The sequence below is a fragment of the Manacus candei genome, unplaced genomic scaffold (assembly GCF_025592945.1).
Source record: "Manacus candei isolate 608988 ecotype Guabito, Panama unplaced genomic scaffold, ASM2559294v1 h1tg000036l, whole genome shotgun sequence".
In the NCBI taxonomy this organism is placed as follows: Eukaryota; Metazoa; Chordata; class Aves; order Passeriformes; family Pipridae; genus Manacus; species Manacus candei.
The window spans coordinates 324615-346903 of record NW_026138084.1 but is presented as its reverse complement, the minus strand read 5'-3'; the positions used below and the strand labels follow the sequence as shown (position 1 = coordinate 346903).

Genomic DNA, 22289 nt, shown 5'->3' with positions numbered 1-22289 from the left:
CCTGGTCCCTCTCTAGTCAACCTGCTTCTTTCTCAGGCATCTGCGGACTGGGAATAAATAGCTTGTGCAAACCTAGCATTTTGGATGCTGTTTGATGCCTGTTGAACTGCCCCTGCCTGAAGAACAATTTGCTACGTCCCTATATTGTGTAATCTCCCTACCATGAAATTCTTTTGTTTTACCCAGCACCCACTTAAGATCATTCCCAAATTTACAAACTACAGGTTTACCAGGTCCAACTCCCTCTATTCAGTAATGTGACACATTCATGTGTGTGTGACCGCTGAGATCTGAGGGGGCTTTCTGTTACATATATTGTGATAAGGAAACATCCATCTTCTATGTTGCCCTAATTTTCGAGGAGAGTTTCATTCCACTTGTATTAATTGCTGCAGCTAAAGTAATGACAACATCCCCCTTATTAATTGCTTTGCTTTGTTGATTGTTGCATTGGCAATTTATTCCAGCTCCAGGGTCCCCTCTAATGTGTCTGGAAGGTGCTGGGTCGCTGTTATTCCCCTTGTGGAGGTGCTGGGCACCAAGTGCTGGCTCTCCTGCTGGCTTTGGGGGCTGTTTGCCCCAGCAGGGCAGATGGGCTGTTGAGTTGTTGTGCAGGACGCGGGTGCAACTCTCGTTGCAGCCTCATGGTTGGTGATGCTCCTGGTGACCTTTTGTTACACGCTGGCTGTCATTTGAGTTGTGTGAGACCTCTCTTCTGTCTGTGAGGAGCTGCTTTTCTCTTGGGGAGAGACAGGTATTTTGAATGGAAGACGGGGTTTCTGTCTGCTAAGTCACATGGTTTCTCCTAAATAATCCTTCCCTCCTTTATTTTCGTTTTTGAAAGGCTGGTGATGTGGCATTTGTCTGACTGTGTTTTCTTTGGCACCCTTTTGACACCCTGGTGTAGTAGGTGTAGTGCTCCTGTCTGGGGGCATCAGGTTGGCTTCTTGGAAGCAACTTCGGGAATATATCCCATGGCTCTTCTTCTCCATATGTGCTGGGATCTCTTTGCACTCCTTCATTTGTGGAAGAGATAGACACAACAAGATTGTTACTGGGTGTGAGAAAATCAGGTGGGACGTGAAGTACCCTTCCTGTACTGTCGTGTGTCGTAAAGGCAGCCGGAGGAGGAGAAATGGAGGGAGCCTGTCTCTGCTGCCTGGATATTTTACTGTTTTCTCTGAGATGGAGATGATTGTTACACATATGCAAGCAGGAAGATTTTTTTTTTTTAACCTTAGGAGCAAATGGTTTGTCTCGCTGACTCTGTAGTATTGTCTCCAAATCCTCTCAGGCCTCAAAGGTGAATATTTCATGGGTTTTGTTGCTAGTAAGTAACAACTTTGTAATCCTTTCCTCCTGTTTCTTAAGTAAGAGGGTGAGAGAAGAGCTATAGCATGAACTTTTAAAAACACATACATCATAAATTACTGTGGAGGTCTCCAGGAGTGTGTTAGAGTGGTCATTCCACTTCCTGCACTGAGGCTGGAATGTGTCAGAGCAGTTTCCCCTGCAGCGCTGTCGTGGTTCAGCTTGCCAGGCACAGTGATACCTTCATTCCCTGCTTGTTTCTTACTGGGGAGGGTAAGAGGGATTCTTACTGGATTTTGTGAGTGCTCACTTGAGCATGTCTCACCCCTGAGCAACTGGAAGCATCAAGTGTGTGTTTCTCCTGCTCTGAGCCCTTGTATCCATTCACTGCAGTGCCTTTCTGCATTCCGTGTGAACAGAGCTTCTGGTGCAGATCAGACTTCACAGGCTTTTTGCTGTAGCTGTTGGTGTTAAAATCCACAAGATGCTGTGACAAGCAGGCAAAGCTTAGGACTTTCTGTCCTGAAAACATTTGCAGTAACAAGTCACAACTCTGTGTGGCTTCCCAGTTAAATACAGAAGGAGCATGTGGTTATCCTGAGAATGGAACTTCTCCTGTGACCTGTAGCCAAGGAGTATTTCTTGAAGCCTGTGGTGCAAGAAGTGTGTTGCAGTTTGTAAGGGAAAATCTGTGTCCAGACATCAAAAATAATTGTTTTCCTTTTGATAGGACGTGCTGAGTTATAGAGTCGGGCATTTTTTTCTAGAATCTGCCAAATGCCCCTTGTAATGGAAGATGACACCCGCCTCAAATGTATTTTCACGGGCTGTCTGGTATCCATAATTTATCCACTTGACAATGTCAATCCATCTCTTTAGCTTTAACCTGCAGTCGAGGGTGGTGGTAGTGGCAGTTGAGGGTGTCCACAAATAAACTGAAATCCATTTGTGTGTTAGGCTGAGGGTGCTTGCTTTTGATCTGTCCTCCTTGGATCACCAGCTGACGTTATCTTCTGCTTTTCTTGTTGCATATTAGGCGTGTGGATTTTGCTCAGGTTGTATCTTTGCATATTTTTTCCCCTGCTGTTAAGCTTGTCCTGCTTTTGACTGTGTGGTTTTCTAGAATTTCCTTTTGGAGCATGTGTATAGAGAGGGAAAAGGCTTGTATACTTACACCTACACAGTGTTTCTTCTATAAACATCCTAATGGTTTGGCAAACATGCACATTGTGGAGGAATTTTTATGAGCCACCTGACCTATGGAAAGTTCCCTCCATAGGCTAGTGGGTGAGTGGTTTTCCAGGCAGCAGAGCTGATTTGGGGTTTTTTTTGTGTCTGATTCAGTGTGTGACCTGGTCACGAGCTCAGCCTGGTCTTACATCACTGAGGCTTGATGTGTTGAGTCAATCATCTGTTCATTCCCTCTTGTGTCTCACTAATCACCCCATCGAACCGGCATTTAATTGGAGTTGTAAGCCTCTCAGATCAGTATGGAAGTCTGCAGTGGGAAGCTCCTAGTGCTGGGCAGACACTTGCCTGTGAATAAGCAGTTGGATCTGCCTGTGGTGACCTGTGACAGGGCTGGGTGGGTGGGTGTACATGTGTGTATCCTGTAGGGATGTTGTGATAAAGTGATCTTTATCTGTGTGCTGCAGGGACCTTCTTTGTGCAGAGAAGGGTGGCTTTTGGTGTGAAATGTAACTGCCAGAAAGTTCTGGTACCGAAAATGTTTCTCTGGACCTTCTCTTCTGTCTTCTCAACATCTTCTGTCATCTCAGCTGTTCAAGCTGTGTGAATCCTCTTAGTCCCTCTTCCTCTGGCACAGAAGGTTGTAAGAGATCTTCTGCCAGAGACTTCACACACTCTTCCTTCAGCCAGTGGTAGCTGCCCATCAATGAGTTTTTTCTAGCCCTACCCAGATAAAAAAACTACAACCTCCTTCTTGGCAGCTCTGTCCTGCCTTGCCTCAGGAAGCAAAGTATGCTACGCAAAATGTTTTAAAATAAGTTCACTTTTCACTGGGAGAGTTGTGAAGCTGCGTCTTCGTGCTCTACTTGTGTGATTCCCAGCTTGCCATGTCCCTCTACCTCCCTGCTCATGCTCCAAAATCCTGTCCTCCTTTTTCCTTCAGCCTCACCTTACTCCTGTGATGGGGATAGTATGTGTTTGCTGCTGCCGAACTGCTGCTCTGCAGTGGGATTGTCCCATTGAACAGCTTCTGGGTGAGCTGCCTGGAGCATGCAGCAGATGCTTCAGCAGGACTTCCTTGGTCTCTCTAGTTGTTGCTGGGGACGTGTGGCCCAACAGGGTTATCTCAGGACTCAAATATTGCTGTATATTACAGAATTATCTATTCTGTGTGCTGAGGTTGGCTTGGGCTGCTGTATAAATAGGTTGTTCCACATAAAGCATCCCTCCCTGCCCTTCTCTAAAATGAAACTGTTCTGGCCTCTGCACATTTCTCTTTTGGTGATGGGTTTGCTGGGAGTTTTTGCCCATTGACACTAAGAAATCTGTGTGATGAGTTCACTCTGAAATACCCATTCTTTGCCTGTAGATTGTAAATGCCTTGTTAGTCAAGTTCTCTGTTGGAATGGATGTTCTGTTTACAATGCCAGAAGCTCGAGGGAATAATTGTGATTTCCTGACATTTGTTTGAATAACTTGATCTATGAGTGGTTGACAAGATAAGTGTCCAGTCCTCTCTGGTTGATTGATGGTATGATGTGATAAATCTGTACTTGCAGTGCATCACTCACTGCTGTTGGGCAGCCAAAGGTTGGATGCTCACTCCACTGATGGCTCTCTGTGAGAAACCACTGTGGGACAGCTGGACCTTTGGTCATGCCCAGCATGGCTGTTGTAAAAATGGGAGGGACTCGAAAACTTCTGCTCGTGAATCCAAAGTGCGATGTGTACGATGGATAAGTCTGCTCTCTGCCCGTTCCATAGGGCTAAAGTTGTGTTGCAGAGCACCCACTGGCAGAGCATTCCTAAGAAATGGCTTTGATTCGGTCACTGCCAGCATGCGAAGTGTTTTCCTGAGTGATGTGGCATCTGGCACACTCATCCTTTGGACTCGTTTGTAGGTGAGATTTTTGCCTTGAGCTAGGAAGGATTGGAAGTAGTCCTTGGATGCACGGGCAGGATACAAATGCCACCCTGTCATGTAGCTGTCAGGTCCTCCCCTCCTAACGTGTTAATGGAACAGTTGTGTGACAACGAGGAAATCTTAGTCGTAGATGCTACGCAGAGGTGCAATTTCACCTTTAAACGGAGAGTGGTGGTTTACTGCTGGCTGCATTTCCTTGTTGGTTTTTCATTGTGCTTGCATTCATGATTAGTTGATTTTCTGTGAAGATCTGTAGAGACTCTAAATATATCCTTGTGTAACTGTTTGGAAAGTGCGTATCGTTGTAGCCTCAAAGTGCTTCAAAGGAGTGTGGCAAATCAGCGGCGGGACGGATCGTGTGCTGCTGCTGCAACTGATAGGTTGTGTACGTGGTCAGAAGGGGATTTCGGATTAGGATGTAAAATCCCTTGATCAAGCTCCTGTATGAAAGTGGTAGGACTCATGCCACTAATTTGCTTTGATGCTTTTGAAGTCATCCTTTAAGTAAGCTGGTGACTAATAGAACTGGAGCTGCGCTCTCAGAAATTCCCTCTGTACTCTTAGAAGTGGATGGTGCTGATGATATGACTGAAGTGTCTTAAGGGAGATAAACAGGCAGTGAGAGGGGAAATGTCTGTATGGGTTCAGTTTACATGAATCAAGGCATCTCAGTGAGTGCACCATAACTTCCATTTCCAGAGCAAGACCATTTTCTCTCACGGTTTTGCCATAATGGTTTGCACAAGACCCGTCATCGTGAACGAGACAACACAAGTTTTTGGGCTGAGTCCAAAGAGTCCTTCTTAGCCCAATTCTAGCAACGTCGAGGGGAACACCAGATATATTTTACAAGCATATGAGCCAGATTATAATGCTAGGACTCCATCTGGACTGTTTTGATAAGTGGGAGCGCACCAAAATGTTGCAGTTTTCACTTGATGAGTCGTTCTTGTGAGCTTCAGTCTCAGAACTGTTCGTTCATGCTTTTGTGCTATCTTAGCAGCAATTGCTTTTCCATTTCTTAGTGTGCTGTTGGTGTTGGATTGTGGGAACAGGAAGGTAAAAGATTGAGTTGAGGTGGAAAAAAAATGACAAACTGCACACTCCCTGGGGTTAAGGAAGGCAGAAGCACTGTTTCCTTCTCTTCAAAGAGATGGTCTGCCTGCTTTTCTGCAGAAATTAAGTATGTTTTTTGTATAACTATGATTATGATAGTGAGAGAGAGCTGGAATTCCATTCAGGTGTCGATTTTAGTCTGTTTTCTTCCCAGTTGAGCTTGTACTGGATCTTTTCAATGTAAATCTTGGAAGTTTGGCTACCTGGAATTGGGGTACATTCAAAAAAAGTACCTTGAATTTTGCTATTTTCTGCTCGGGTTATGAGGCTCGCACATGTAAAAGATTAAATTCAGATGTTTCAAGTTGGAAGATGCAAGATCAAAGCTCTGGCAGGCAGCAATTTTTATTTGTGAATTTCTGATTCCACTTGACTGTAACTGGGCTGTTAATGTTCTTGTCTAGAAATGAAATTATTACAGTGGAAAATGGGGGTGGCACGCCTATGTGGACTATTGTGTCATTATCCATCAATCACAGGCAACAAGGAAACAGGTATTTAACACAGGAGGACACAGAGTTATTATCCACCCTGTTCCCCTGCAAGCCACAGGGCACCTTCAAGACTCTTATTAAAGCTTTAATTCCTATAGAGATCACAAGAAACCCTGTATGCTACAGGATCAGAGATTGGGAGCTTTGCTGTCATTCTGCATCTGTGCAGGACAAGAAAACATGTGAGATGGAAGAACACCAAGAGTGCTGCCAGACAACAGCCCTCTGTATTTCTGAGGGAAGGCACAATCTTCCCTGATCCTCTCTTGTCCAGGGGAGAATTTCTTCTTCCATCATATCTGGGAACCTGATAACGCAACATGTGTGAATGGGACAGCCACTGAAAGGTCCTCAGTACCACTGTTTGACCAGCTGAATCCTGGCTATGATTGCTCCCAGAAGAGGGTCCCATGGGAAAATCCTGAAGCTGTTTTGTACAAGGAGACACAGGAGGGAGGTGGAAAGATCTTCCTGGTTTCTGCAGTGACAGAAGCTGTCTGATGTAAAGGAGAGTTCTGCCTTAAGGTTTGTTTTGCGGTGCTGTTGCACTGTGTGTATGTGTTGACAACTACCAGATGTTGCATCCAAGTGTCCTCCTTCATCTCCATTGCTTCAGGCCACCTATAAGTTCAGTTAGTTATGTCTTCCCCAGAATGAACAAACAGCTTTCAAAGGACGGGTCTAAATTCAAGTCTGTCATGTAAGGAATTGCATTTTTAATGAGGGTCAAAGCTATAAAGCTGTAAACATGATATTTAAGTATTTAAAACACTGCAACTGTCTTTAGAACAAATGGAGGAGAGTAATTCTCCCCTGCTTTCATAGACAACAGGGGAAATATTAGTTTTTTGTGATGTACAGTCCATGTCTAACCAGGAAATTAGCAATATCCAGATGGGCTTCATGAACCAGATTTGAGCCAGGATGGCATTTAAAGCCCAAGCAAACATTTGATGTACTTTTCCATCAAGGATCTCATGAGTAGAGTTAACAGAGAAAGTAATTTTAAGTTCTCAGAATCCCAAGATGTATTTTCGTACACGTAATACCAGGTTGAGAAGTCTCACTAAGAAGCTTTCTCACAGTGCAAAGCTGTACATTAATGATATGATGACTAAGGTGTTTCACTGTTTATAGCCTTAGGTTTTTGAAAGCCTGATTGATTCTTCCCAACCTGTGATATCACTGGAGAAGAGAGCTGAGGTGGTTTGGGGTTTTTTTCCCCTGACAAGGTGTTCTTCTGCGCCTGCTCCGTGTGGGATTGGTGTGTGTTCTCTGCCACTGCCACCTTCTCTGCCCATTGCACTAGCTCGTCTCTCTTTCTTCCTTCCAATGTGTACTGGGCCCATCACTAAATTTAAGAAGTGAATTCCAGAATGTTTCATTGGCATCTCTTAGTGACAGGCAAATCCATCTGATTCTAAGAGGAGCAGCTGAAAGCATCACCTCTCTGATGCTCCAGAGCTCACTGCCGAGAGGTGAGCAGCACACAGGGAGCTTCAGGCACTACCTGTGCCTGTCTGCATGGGCCAGTCTCTCTCCTGAGCCACTAGGTATTAAATCCCAGGTATTAAAGTCCCACAAGTGGTTCGAGTGACAATACCTGAGCCACCCACTACTGTGGGGCTTATCTGACTAGTTTGAAGAGGTGTCTGTGCATGTGGTTTCCCCTTTCCAATCCCTTAGGAATTCAGCCAAGCTGAGGCACTTCTGACACAGCAGGGAATCATGTTCTCCTTCCTTGGTGTCAGGGTTATCATAGGAGCTGCTCTCCTGCACACTCACCTCTCTGGCTATACTCTCCCAAAGAGCTGAGGTCAGCCACCAGAGCCTCGGAGCCTGGATATTTACAGAGGAGAGTCACTTCTTCTGCCTCTTGCACCCTGAGAAGGCACTGAATTCCTTTCTTCAGCAGTTCTGGCAACTGGCTAGGAAGGAGGGATGTGGCTGTACCTTTGGATGTGCAGTGAAGTTGTGTGGATGAACCTCTTTAACCCCACTGCCTGTAAAGGAGGAGCTGCTGGGCCCTATGGGGAGCTGTGACACCCACTAGTGTTATGTTGCACACTGCTGGGCTGGCAGGAGAAACTCCTTCCAAAGGCTCAGATGACTGTTCTCACGCTGTGCCAGGTTTCTTGGGCAAATCCTGACCCAGCAGGTTAAAGCAGCTGTTTTCCAAATCAGTTCCTAAGAAGAGCTCTCTCAGGAGGCAGCGCCTGCTCAGATGTAGAAATCGGTACAGGTGCCACTCTGAAGAAGTGCCAGCTGCCTTGTGGTTCTGTCCAGGTGTGAGTTTTAAGGATCTGGATTTAGCTTTTGGACAGGTCACCTCAAGGTCACGGTGATGTGCTGGGAATCGTCACTGAGATGTCACAGGTAAGTATTGCACTGCTGATGCCTTTCCCTGGCAAATGGCAGGGCTCTTTCTTTTACCCTGTGGGAATCAGGGTCAGGCACCCACTTTTGCCATTTACTCGGAATTTAGGCATGTTGAGAAATTGTCTCCAAGGACAAAACCCTCTTTTATTCAGAGCTGCTCCTTCTCCTCAGGGTTTTTGGATCTTCCTTAGCTCTGAGTGCCTGAGAAGTGAGTTTGGAGGCTTGTCTGGAGGAGCCTCTGGCCTGCTCTCTCCCCTGTTTACAGTTGGTGTGTTCTTTGCAAATGTTTGCTGCTGCACAGAACATTCTACATTCTGTTCACCATGGAGGTCAAGCTGTGTTGGAATTGGTGTGTAATCCCACAGGTAAAAGGACATGTGTTTGTTTGGGGTGGGGTCTTTAAATGCTTAATAGGTTGAATTGTCTAGGAATAAATTTACCCCTTTAAGGCAGAACCTTCCAGTCTGGCTTTTTTCCAGCATGATTTTACATTGAAATTGGTCTTTAGTGTTTTGATATTTGTGCTTCAAATCTATGATTAAGGAGCTGGGTCTTTCCTCATTGTTTCCCAGCTTCCTTATGGCCATTGCTAATTGTAAGGTATCCCTGAGGGAGGTGCACAGGAAGGTCCTGGGCTGGATTAGTGTATTGTGGTAATGGAATTAAGCTTTATATTGTTTAACAGGGTGATGGGATGAGATGACCTTTCAGGAAGAAGGTGGCTATGTAACAAAATATTGAGAAATATGTCCAGGTCACTAGAGCAGCATTTTGGAGAGAGAAGGGAAGCCTCTGTATTGGGAGCAAATGAAGTCTTTGGAGCAGCTGTTCAAACACAGTGTCCATGCAGTAGCCCATGATAAATCAGAAAAGGAATATTGATGAGGCAGAGCCATGTGGACCCTTCCCTAGAGCCATCTATGAATAATGATGCTCAATATGCTAATATTTAAATATTCTTAAGTTTTGATAGTTTAAGTATACTTTTCAAATTGAGGATTCAACCTGATCCATATTTTTTTGGGAATGAGTATTTTATATAGAGTCATTTAGGTTGGAAAATACCTTTAAGATCATTAGTCCAACTGTTAAAGAACATCATATGCATGGTCTCCTTCACTTACCCCATTATAAGGCCTTAACCATCCATGCTTCTCTTTAGCTGTGGAGTGGGAGCACCAGAGCACAGAACTTGCCCCCTTTGAGCTGTTATCTCCCAATGTCCCCCCATCCTCAGTGTCTGAACTCTAAAAATCCTCTTCTGACAACTTCATACCGTAAAGGAAAGGCTCTCATTTTAAAATTTCCACTTTTTTTCCAGTGATCCTGTAAGCTGATCCACAAAGGTGCCTTCTTAGAGGGGTGAGGGGAGCTTGAGGTCGGCATTAGCTGGGCAGGGTTAGGGCCCTGAGTGGCAGATGAAAGTCCACTTGGCTTCACTGGATCAAAGAAAACTTTCAGATGTGTTGAAATCTCCTTAAAGGGTGAAATGCAGAAGCCATTCATATCACCTACCTTCCAAAGCTGGCCCCAGAGCATGTGAAGTCCTGGACATATTGCGTGTTTTCCCAAGCTGCGGCACATCACTGTTATCCTTCCTGGAGCAGTGACTGGGAGCTTGCCTGTACCCACTGTTTTGGTGTTCTCAGAGCAGGACTGAGAGTGCTGACAAGCGAAGCAAATGCTGTGTTTAAAAGATAAGCACTTTGAGAGTCCTAACTTGGAATTGAATTGGAGTTCAAAATTCAGGCATTAAAATGTAGAGAGCTGGCATAGTCTGAAAAGCAATTTCTGTGTATATTTGCGAAAAGGATGTCAGTGGGGGGAGATGAGCTGTACAAAGATACTGGGACTTGCTTAAAAGGAGTATGGCTGGTATCCAGGGAATTTAGAAATCGTAGGAAGAAAACTGGAGGTGTCTCAGCAGGCTAGCTGGGGTGTCTGTGGAAATAAGGTACTTAAAGGATGCAGACTGGCACCTTCTGCTAAAGGACAAATGGCCTGGATAACCAGGCAGGAAGGGAGGCCTGAGGAGGGAGCAAGTAGAAATGGAAACTGGTGTGTCACAGTGGATTGTCCCAGTGCAAGTGAGTAATGGGTTTTGAATAAAAAGAGTTTGAAAAAGAGCTGCTGAGAGCTATCTGGGATAAAATAATCCTTATATGGCATCTTAATCTGTTACATTTAGCTACCAAATCTTTAGGACTCTCTAAGTTATCCTCCCAATGCCTTAGTTCTGTGTTAGAGCCAGTTTTGTTTCACGTGTCCATCAGTGGTGTGCCCGAAGCCTTGTTCTGTCAGCTCAGGATGGATGGTGACATCTTTGGGCTCCCAATCTCAGGCCTCCGCTGACCTTGAAGACCACGAGCCCTGAGCATGACTTGCTGGATAGCACTGGATCTCTGTTGGAATGAATGCCTTGCTGCTACATGCTTCAAGGTGATGCCACGTGCTTTCAGCTCCGTGACGTCGCCGATGCCCGGGAGCCAAACATCCCGCTTTCTGGGTGACCACTAACACAACGTTTATGTTGTCAGTTGTCATCTCAGTGTTAATCCTGATAGAAATCTCTAATAATAACACAGGGCAAGGTTGTTTGGATCCATTTGGTAATGTAACAGTTCCTCAGAGACCCATCACTCATCCGACCATCCTTTCCCCCTGTATATCTGGAATCTTCTGCCTTGCTGTCAGCCACTCAGCAGTAGAGTACTGGACACTGCTAAGATCAGGCCAATAAAAAGAAATCCCCGACCTGCAAATGCTTAGGGAGCTGGAGAAGGGGGCTGAGAGCCTTGGGGAAAATCCCAGTACACGAGGAACTCACCTGTGGTTAGTGTTCCTGTAGGAAATGCCAGATTGCTGCAGTACCCTGCAGCAGGCTGGATTGCTCTTCTTTCTTCAGCTCTCCGTGTCATGCTCCGTTTTCTAAATGTTTAATTACAGATGGATTGTGGTTTTTGGATTCACAGCTTTTCTCATCTGCTCTTTGTCAGAGGTAAGCAGATGTGCTGCCTGTTGCTCTGTAGTGTTGTACAGCAGCTGTGGATGAGTTTGGAGATAAAAACTTCTGCATATGGAAAAAACAGGATGAGAAGCCAGTGTCTGTGGCTGAGATGATCTTGTTTTGAAATACACCCAGCTGGAGTCTTTTTCTCCCAGGTGTTGGCCCTTTGCTCCATCCCAGGAAGGTGCTGCCTCCTCAATTCCACAAGCATCAGGGGGAAGAATTAGGGAGACCTCTGGGACCTTTGGTATTTGACTCCACCTGGCTGCCTGATTTGAAGATAAATACCTCAAGGGAGAGAGCCCTGTGCTCTCTCTGCCAGCTTCCATCCAGCCCCTGCAGGGAGCTGAGAGCCATGCCAGTGGAATAAGATGCCATTACATAACTTACATTGTGTGGCAGTTGGGGGTTGTTGAATTTGCATTTATAATCCATACTCAAATAGGAGCAGAACCTGAAAACATTCTGATTTGCAGTTCCAGTTAGATAACCCGACTTGTGCTGTCAGCTGCTTGTCTCCCTGTGCTGTGCCATCCGGGGCATTTGGAGGCCAGGACTGGAATATACCCTGAGGATGGTGAGAGCTTTTTGTTCTGGGAAGTACTGCTGGGACCGTGGGCTCCCTCTGCATTTCCAGACTGCCTCCTGGGGTACTGTCTGAGCATCCCCAAGGCAATAAACACTAGTTGTTAATCAGTTTAAATAATTTTTAAATGATGGATGTATACTGATTTTTGAGTAACCATCCTAATTATAGTAAATATGCGTAAGAGGGCTGAATTAACATCATGTAAACGAGGTTAGTTCTGGTATTTTAATGTGGCTGCTTTGCTGTGCTGCCTGTAAGCATTCTTGTGTCATGAGCTTTGTATGCAGTTTCTTATGGGTTCGCAAAGGATATTTCCAGTTAATTTTTAACATGGTAACAATGTCAGTCTTCTAACTTCATTATTATTCAGTGAGAAGGAGACCCAAACCCTTCAGTTCACGGCACAGATATTTTCCATTTAATCAGACCATGAACAATACAAGGAAATAATTAGCTGAAGTGGTGTTTGGTTTTGTGCATGAGCCAGCTGCTGGAGGAGGTCTGAGAAGGATTCACTTGTGGTGCAGGCACCTCCTGCACTGCCTTGGTTTCTGCTCTGTGGTTGCAGCCAAGAAGAAAAGTTTAGTTTGCTAATCCTTGCGGATTTGGGTGCTCTGTAGCCGAGCCTTGATTCTGTTCCAGAAATGACCCGTGGTGCCCCAGGTGTGTCATCGGTAAAGCTGAGACTGACAGTAGCTGTTCCACTGAGTCAGGTACCCCTGGCTTTCCTTGTGACCAGGGATGATGGCATGCTGTTCCCATTCCACTGGAAGAGCTGGAGTACATTCCTCCTCAGCGGTGTTGGTTGCTACATCCACATCTCCGTGCGGTGTCGCAGTCCCTGTGGTAGCTGCTGGAGCATGACCCGTGAGGTGGAATATTTGGAGAGCTGTCAGCTCATTGTTCAGAGGCTCCAAAGTGAGATTTTACTGAAGGTTTTAATGTTTGGATGGATTCAATTAAAGCAGAAGCCTGGTTTTATTTGAGGGACTGGCTGTGCTCCGAAAGCTCTCCCTCCATGTTTCCAGTTTTCTAGGTCACTCTTGGATGCTCTAATTTTTTTTCAGAGAAACAGTTAGCAAAAGCTTTGACACTGATGATTTGTATTCTGTCATCTCAGTCTTGAGAGCAAAGAGATACTTTTTTGGCAAGTTCTCCCCCTCCTCAGCCCCCAGTTATCATCATTAGGAGGCTGTCAACAAGCATGAAAAATCCCAGCGTGCCAACTGTAAATGCTAATTGACAGACAAGCAGCTGAAGCTTGTGCAGTGCCTGACCTGCAGCAGGCTGTCTCCTGGCCCTGGCACTAACTCCTGTGCTTCCTTAGGAAGCAGGATCAAAGTGCTTTGTGCTCATGTACCTGCAGTGCTCAGCAGTGAGTCAGCTGGGCTCTGTGCACAGCAGTATGATTGCAAACAGGTTGAACTACAGGTGAGCTAAAACTAACCTTATGAGTGGGCATGATGTGTGCTAGGAGTGTGGTCTGGCTTTTTTCTTACAGTTAGACTTGCCTTTAGCCTTTAGATCCTATTCTGGTATTCTTTAATGCTTCTTTTGGGGACAAAAAGCTTGGAAACTGCTCCAGTTAAAACTGGAGTTTTGGTGGCAAAGCCCTGTGCCCCGCTGACACAGTCTCCAAAGTGCTTTTGGATGGATTTCATCACCTTTGGATGTCATGGCTAAGGGATTTTCCCCTTTCTTTCCCTCTCTAAAAGTAACCTGTTCCTGTGGGGTTTGTCCCTGCTCAGTGGAGAGCTTTGAGACGTGGCTGCGCACTGTGTGTGCTTTCTGCAAACGGGCTTTGTGGTTTTGTGGCACTGCTCTCTAGAACCACCTCATGGTGGGATTGCTCCGTGGATCAGCCTGCTGACAGTAATATTTACATACTTTGCCATAGGGCTGATTCTTTAGTAGCTGAAATGGCTGGGACTGAATTGTATCACTTAGACTGGAATCCAGTATTGCATCGCCAACAGACCTCTAAGCAAAAGAACATGTATAGCTGTGTTTGAAAGGTATCAGACAGTAGCACAAATCATTGCTCCCAGCAGTGAAGTCCTGATGCTCTGTTTTGATGAATTTGGCAATTCAGAAAACAGTAGAATCTGCTCGTGCCCTTGGAAATCTGGGCATTTCCATGGCTGAGAGCTCTCTGTGCTAGTACTGCAGAGCTGTGCTGCCTTTTAAACCCTTTGCTGGTGAGTCAACTCTGTGTTTACTGCTAGTGTTGAGGGGGAGGTTCCTGACTGGGAGGACCAGAGAGACATTTTTGTAGCATTCTGATTTAGAAAGAAAAAATCAAGCTGCTCCCAAGTACAGAATGTTAAAAATCCAGGAGGATTAACGGGCAGAGAGGTCCAGGATAAAATGACTGATTATGGAAGAGATTGTTCTAGTCTCAATACCAGACAGTACAGGTGGCATACCTTGGGCTTACCTTTATTTTCCTCCCCCAGCACTGTTCCCTGAAATTTTCAGAAAATCTTTGTGACTTCACCAAGATCTGCTCAGTTGAAAGTGGTGAACTGAAATTTAAGAGTATTATCCAAAACATTTTGCAGAGTAAAGGAAGATCTAGATGAAAAAGAGTAAGCAGTGACAGGGACTAGAGGAAATAAAGGTTCTGAAAATATTTGGGATGGGATCTAGTAACAAAATGGGGAAATGGGGAGTTTAAAGCCACTGAATCCTGACAATGTATGTCCTAAATGAAGAACTCACTTTGGAGTGTTAAATCATGATTGCAACCTTGAAAATTACTTTATCAAGAAGAAATCAGTAAGAGAGAGCATGCTGAAAAAGTGAGCAGGCAATCAGCAGGGTGTTTGGGAAATTAGGGAGTAATTATGCAAGTGACACTGTCTGCAGCCTCCAAGAACGGAATTTGCAGAAGGGACTGGCACCACATGCACTTAAGTACCATTTTCCATAAACCCAAAAATAATCTTGAGGCTTTCTGGCAAGGTTTGTCCTCAGTGGCTGGTAGAAGGATGAAGCTGTGGGACAGATTGCCCCACCAGAGGAGGTGTTCTCTGAGTTTCCTTATTTCCCAGGCTCTAGGCAGGGCTGCAGCTGCCTGCTGAGAAGCTGCTGTTCCCAAGGACTTCCCTGGGCTCAAGCTGCAGCTCTGCTCGTGAGGATGTGCACCCTGCCTTCTCTCCCTGCCTCTGCTCGGCGGGTCCTGAGGCACACGCAGGATTCCAGCCTGCTCTTGGCACTGCCCATCTCTTGAGTGTGTGATGGGATGTGATGGGTGCCCTGCCTGGGACAGGGAGCACGTCCACCTCAGAGGGACCAGCAGTCCTGGTGGGACAGCCTTGGTTTTCAATTCTCTTTCTCACTTGTGTTTCCTCATGTGCCTTAGAGAAGGTGCAAACCATCTCGTGGGCATGTGAAGTGGGCAATGCTCCACGCTGTGGATTCTCCAAGGATGCAGCACTGTGCTCTGGGTGCACACACCAGCCTTCAGCAAGGTACAGGAACAGTTCAGCTTCTGTCAGGCAAAGGCAAATCCGTGCTGGAAAGCAGTGCTTGGGCAGCTGGGTGGCAAGGAGGAACCCCCCAAAGTGTTCAAACCATATAGGCCTGGTAGGAAAGGATGGGTTTGGTCCATAAAAGGCAGGATGTGCAGAGGGGAGGGTGTGGAACTCCACCTCACAGGGCAGCGTCTTTGGTCTCCAATTTTTTCTGCTGCGCGCTTTTGTGGGAGTTAAAGGATTGTTGTACTGCCACTCAGTGATTCCCTCCCATGAACTTTTCACTCCCACTTTACATATTCCCTAGCATCTCCCTCACATTCTGCAGAGCAATTCATGCATGGGTGTATCATGACTTCTGAATAATGACTCTGGGAACTTTTCTCAACTTCGTGATTTGCACTGGGGGCTCTTGTGTGATGAGGCTACTGGGTCAGAGTACCTGGGAAGCTTCTGACTCACCAGAGGTCCCCAAAATACCTGGGGGCCATTTACAGCTCCCTGACATCCACCTGTACCATCCAGCAGCTGCTCTCCTGGGACTTGGGAGACCTGGGTCTGGATCTCATCGCCAACACTAAGTCTCATTGTGGTATTGGGCAATACAGGCTGCGTGGTCTGGCAGTGCTTCCAGTGACAGGAGATGTCTGATGCCTCCAGTGACAAGAGATGTCTCATGGATGGCTCCCTGCATCTGCTACTCAGCCTGCATCCTGCATGCCCAGGTGTGGTCTGTTGTCCACAGCAGATGAGTGCCACCAGGAATCCTTGCTGCTCACTGCTTTGGTGGGCTGCTCCAGGCAGCAGCTGGGGGACATGCACCTTCATTTCACCCTTAGATCATCATCTGCATTTCAGCAAAGCTTGTGGGTTTGTTGGGCTCCTGGCACCTCTCCAAAGCATCATGTGTGGATCTGGAAGCAGTGTGTCTTTGTGGACAGTAGAGTCCCTCTGGTGCTGCTCAGGTGCTCGAGGCCACCCCCATGAAGAACTGGCTGCAGGACCAGAGACCTTGTCACGTGCTGGCATATTTCTCTGGAGGAAAGCCATGGTTTCATGAGGGACATGAAGACTAACCCAAGTATGAAAATTCTCTCACCTCACTAGCATTTTATCTCATGTTCCTCCTCGAGTAGGTGCCTTGAGGCCAGCCTTGTGGTGGCTGGTGTGAGGGAGGCTGCCCAGCTACCCCTTGCCAGCATATGGACAAAAGCAGGTTAAAGCAGTTTCCCACTCTATTTACTTGTCTCTGCTCTTCCTGGGAGGTGGCCTCTCCTGCCTGGTTCCTCTGGAGCTGACACAGCTTTGTAGCCCTGTGCTAGAGCAGGGCACAGGCTGTTTTCCCTCCCACTTCCATGGCAAAGCTCCAGCTGACTGAACCAGGAGAATTCCTCCCCCTTTCACCCTGTTTTACTTGCAAAGCCTTTAGGAACCAGAGCTTTAACCCCTTCCTTTGCCTCTGAGTGATCTGTGTGTGCCGAGCACATTCGTCATTTACCCCCTTGTCTCAACAGGGAACTCTTTCCATCGGTGGCAAAGAAGTGACCCTTGAATACACTCCGTGCCCAGAGTTTTGGCGCTGCAAACGCGTAAGTATGTGCTCAGAGCTGTGTTGTACTTCCCCTGCTGGCACTCATGGCAGTGGCAGCTCAGAGGGGTGTTAGATACTTGCTGGGTGGCTGAAGATCTCTCAGGGTAATGAATGCCTGTCCTGAAGCTCTTGCCTCTTCTAAACTGTGCTTTTCCCTTCCTTGTTTTTGGTCCCATCTCTGAGTGCACATCGCTCTGGTACAGGTAGCCAGGGATGAAGCACAGAACAGCTTCATCCCTATGCAGTGGTTCCCTTTTGACATGTGAGGAAAATAGCATGTGGATCCTTTCTCCTTTACAACCACAATGAGACAGATTCCGGCAACCGGAATGGAACTGGCTTTCACTCTGGTTCGTGTGTGTAACCACCCTTCTGCCTCACGCAGGAACCTGTGATACAGCTCTGAGTGTAGTAAGTGAAGCAGGGAGGGAAGCATGGAAATGGATCCAAGTCCAGGCAGCAGTTAGTACAGGCTGGAACTGGCCCATTTCTGGGAAGGCACAGTTGCTTGTTCCTATGCCCTCTCCAAGGTTCTCCCAGAACAGGAACTTTGGGCTGCAGCAGGCTGGGGGTGATTTCTAGGGAAAGGGCAGGGATGCTGCCTGCATTCCCACTGACTGCAGACCAAGAGGTTGCAGCAGGGCAGGAAGGGATTGGTTCTAATTAGACTTCCACCTTGATCGTGGATCACCCTGGGCTACAGAGAGCCTCATGCAGGCTAACTGGATCCACTCAGCTGCCAGCAGAGCTGTTGCTCACCACCTCATCTCTGCTTGCAGTGCTCCAGAGATGAAGTAGAGACAGAAGTTTCAGGCAGTGGTTTCAAACAGCTTTCAGTGCACTGACAGGTGGCTGCAGTGTATGTCCCCACTGCTGCTGTGCATAACCATGGCCTGGAGGAGCTTCCTTGTGCCCCAGAGCATTTACAAGGCTTCAGTTACAGGAAAAAATTGGTATGAAAGAGAAGCAATGCATTTACAAAAAGCTTAAGGAAGAAGTTAGGAATGCTATGTTCAGAGAGATGGCTGTGAAGATGGGGCACTTGCTCTCTCCATGATGGCTCTGGGTGGGATAACCATCCAAGCATGTACAGCTCTGCATCTTGATTAGCAGACATCTCTTCATTGACTCTCCAAATTACATCAGTATTGACAGTTTAGCTCAGATAAGGACTTTTTTGCTGCTTGAGGTGCAAGTTGATGTTAGAGAATGCCAAGGTAACTTTTGATCCTTTGAATCAACATGGTGCCTAGCAGGGAACTTTTGGTCCAGTGTCACTTGAGAGGAGGAAGGGTCCCATGTCAAGGACTAATGAATAAATCTACTGAGAAGCTGTGTGAAAACCCTGTTCCCAAGGCAATCCCAGTTGTGAGTCATACGAGCATTTTCCTGCCATTCCAGCCAAGGCTCCTGCTGCCATTATCCATCCTATCTCTCAGGATCTTGCTGTAATTTTTCCATGGCTGTTACTTTCTGAAAGCACTGCAAAGCCTAGCATTCTGGAGGAGGTTGTACCCACTGCCTCCAAAACACAACTTCCTCATGCTGTCCATCTTCCATTGCAGTGTAAGGTGTGCACTGTGGGCTATAGATCTTCCTGCTCCTATTGCAAGCTCCCAAGGGATGGTGAGTATATCTGGTCCTATGTGCTTGGTCAGTTAAAAGTTTCATCTGCCCTCCCAAGTAAGTTTTTCTTCTGACTTCCCCGTGGCATCCCTCTTATATGGACTGTGTGGGAGTTTTGCTTCATTCAGACCCTTTGTGCCTGTCCACATTAAAGATGTTACATGTGGATGTGCCAGGTTCTCTGTGCTTGTGAGGCTTGGTGGAGAGGTGTCTTAGTGCACACAGCCTTTCCTTCCTGTTGCTTTGGCTTTGTTAATGGTGTGTGTCCTTCAGAACTGTGAGCTAGTACTGTAGGCCATAGGTGAGATGGCTTCCCCTCAACCCACCTTCCTTGGGAGATGCATGTTTTTAGTGTCCTTTTGAGATCTCAGATTAGGATCATAGAATCATTAAAGGTTGGAAAAGACCTCTAAGATCATCAAATCCAACCATTAAGCACTGCCAAGCCCATTACTAAACTGTGTCTCTAAACACAACATCTACATGTTTTTTGAACACTTCCAGAGATGGTGATTCCACCACTTCCCTGGGCAGCCTGTTCCAATGCTTGACCACCTTTTTGATGAAGAAATTTTCCCTAATACCCAATCTAAACCTCCCCTGGTGCAACTTGAGACCATTTTCTCTTGTCGCTTTGCTTGTTACCTGGGAGAGGAGTTTAGTGCTAAATCCAGGATTGGAATTGCTGAACTCACCTTGCTGGCTGTAAGAAAAGCATGGAGAGGAGTTCTCCTCCAGGAGCTTCTCAACCTACCAGCACCCTTTTTGGAGTGGGAAGGCATGAGAGCCAAAACACGATTCCTTGAGGAACTAATTTCTCTGGGAAATACAGACACCCTGTAAGCTTTGACTCTGTATCTTTGAGCAGATACAGAAGGGCAGTACAATAACTGCTGATGCACAGCTCTCCGTTTACTGAGGCACCATCCCCGTGGTTGCGCTTTCCGTGTGCTGTGGCTCCTCCGTCAGCGTTGTGAAAGCAAAATTCACACAGCTGACCCAACACAACTGTGGGTTGTAATGAAACTGCTAAGGAGCAAGTTAAACAGAGCCTTTAAGCTGCTGTGAAGACAGATGGTGGTGCATGCTTCTTACTGACCTGCTTTTCCTGGTCGGGAAAAGGTGTAATAAGGTAGTCCCTCTAGGACTGGGTGAAACAAAACAGCTCTCTAGGCATGTACAGTGGTTACTGCAGCTGTGTGTGAGTTCTGACATGCTTTGTGACTGATGGTTGTGAAATGGACTTTAACGTGCCTCTCTTTCAGGGAGCAGAGCAGGCCCAGAGTCCAGAGGTGGTGCTGAGGGAGAGGACCCATCGGCTGAGCAAGAATTCAGTAAGAGAATTGCCCTCCCCATCTCCGGGGTCGTGCTCATGCCTGTGTGATTTGCGTGGGCAGTGTTTGCAGCTGCAGGTGCAAAACTGGTGTCATATGCAAATTTTACTTGAGGTTCTGTAGCCAAAACTCTGCACGCTACAAACTGCAGACAAATGAGTACAGGCCTGTCCAAGGTGAGCTGTGCTGGCAGCCAAGTGAGGCAGTGTTGCAGCTTTCCCAACAGTTATGTGCAAAATCACTGTGTGTTCTGCCATGCTGCCCACTGCCTGAGCAGAATGAGAGCAGGGAGATGCTCTGGGGGGACACTGAAGAGGGAAGCTTCACTGTGCCAAGTCTTGCCCTCTCATTTCCTTCTCTCTGTGGGAAGAGGCTTCAGCAGCAGGTGCAGGGCTGGTGATGTTTGACTTTGCAGCCCCACAGCTTTGGCTTTCCTTTCCAGCAGTGTTAGAAGCTCAGGTCAGGATCTCTTTTGCAGTGAAGCCAGGTGGTTCAGAGGCCTTCAAGCACAGAAGCTTGATGGAATTTATCTTCTCTGTGTTGCATAGGAAGGGAGGGGGACAGGATGTTTTCATGTTATATCTGTGGTCAGTAGGCACCAGATAATATATCCATGATTATATTATGATGTGTTTCACTCAGTAGTCAAGGGGGCCTGAACCCTGTTTTCCACCCAGAGACAGGGTGACAGTTACTAGTTGATATTGCTCAGCTGTGGGTGTTCAAGAATGCATAATGCAGAGTAAGGATATCACGGCCATATAGGTTGTGCTGGACATGGGATGAATGTGTCCAAATCCATCCCTGATTCATGTTTGTCCAGCCAAGAGCCAGTCCTAAAAGGAGGCCAAAAAGCATCTTGTCTCTGACAGGAAAGGTCTGGTAAAGGAGCCCAACATGAGACAAGTCAGTGGAAGGATGAGCAGCAGTACCTAACTTGTCCTGTACACACCTTGTGTCTGCAGAGTGTTAAGGCACAGGATATGCAAAGGGCAGAACTGGTTGACCTTTTGTAAGGAGCACTGCTGCAGGGGCCAGAAAAGAGAAGAAGAAAAATACCTGCTGAAACACTCTGTGTGAAAACATTTCATTCCTCCTCTCTAATAGCAGAGACAAAGCTTGAAACACCTGAGCAAGAATTGTCAGGTCAGCCAGGATCTCCAAAGCAGCCTCTGCAGCCCTCAGTTCCTACTCCACAGGAGGAGTGTCAGCCTCAGGAACAGGAGCCAAGGAAGAGAGATGAAGGGAGAGAGCGGCGACCCTCACAGGAGAAGAGGAGGGACATGGACCGGCACCAGGAGCCTTCTCAGAGGGAAGGGGAGGAAGCCACACCACCGGATGGTGGAGGAAGCAGAAGTGAGTGGCATAAAGCCCAAATTTGGATTCCTCTTGCTTGCATTCTATCTGCAGAAAGGGCACCATTTCACTAAAACCTCTAGAGGCTGTTTCTGTGTTGTGCAAATCCATGGCATCAAGTAATAGTGGACTGTCCAGCTCCAAAGGTGCTGACAAATTGCCTTTAGGAAGATCAATTCAGGTTGAGCTGACTTCAGGATGGTGCAGTTAACTTAGCACTTCAAAACAGTTTCAAAAGTCTCTTTGGCCAGGGCTTACCCTGAGCTCTGAGGAGGGGCTATCTTCTGCTCTGTTTTCTGGGAAGGAAGGGTCAGCTATTGGAGGTGGAACTCTGAGCATCTTGCAAAGTGGAGAGAAAAAAACCGATGGCTTCCGGACTCGACTGCGAGAAGCCGTGCTGTTGCTCTGAGTGGGTTCAGTCACAATACACTTAGTTCTAAATTATATTTTTTTCCCTATTTTTTTTTTTCTTTCCGGGCCACCTCCCTCAATGTGCTCCTCAGCAATCATGCTGAAGCGCATCACCCGATTCACCCCCCCGGAGGTGATCGTGGGGCTCCTGGCGCCCTACGTGCGGCTCTCCACGTCCAGCGTGCGCATCATGAAGAACAAGGCTGGACGGATGGGGCAGACCTACGGCTTCATCGAACTGGAGTCTCATGCTGTAAGTAGCTTCTGGCTTTCACGTGCTCCCCCTGTTGGCATCTGAAATCTGTAGAAGTAGAGAAAGCACAGGAATACAAGAAATCGCGGTGCTTGTGGGGCAGCTGTCCTGGAGTGAGTCCTCTTCTGCTTGTCTGGCCAGGTACAGCTGTTGCTCTCTGGCTTTAGGAGTCAAAGACTGTCTGTTGTCACAAGCTGTGACACTGTGTTTCTTGCCTCAGTGCATTTTTTCATA

At 46.8% G+C, this 22289-nt stretch overlaps 1 protein-coding gene across 3 annotated transcripts in view; it reads left to right on the top strand.

The window, feature by feature from the left end:
- The window catches only part of RBM6 (RNA binding motif protein 6), a 57322-nt gene that overhangs the window by 24446 nt on the left and 10587 nt on the right, over positions 1–22289 (top strand). For all 3 annotated transcript variants that reach the window (XM_051793400.1, XM_051793402.1, XM_051793403.1), the window contains 5 exons: positions 16999–17073; positions 18641–18701; positions 19967–20035; positions 21143–21391; positions 21895–22055. In XM_051793400.1, coding sequence (XP_051649360.1) covers positions 16999–17073; positions 18641–18701; positions 19967–20035; positions 21143–21391; positions 21895–22055 — 615 coding nt within the window. The remainder of the gene's footprint in view (positions 1–16998; positions 17074–18640; positions 18702–19966; positions 20036–21142; positions 21392–21894; positions 22056–22289) is intronic.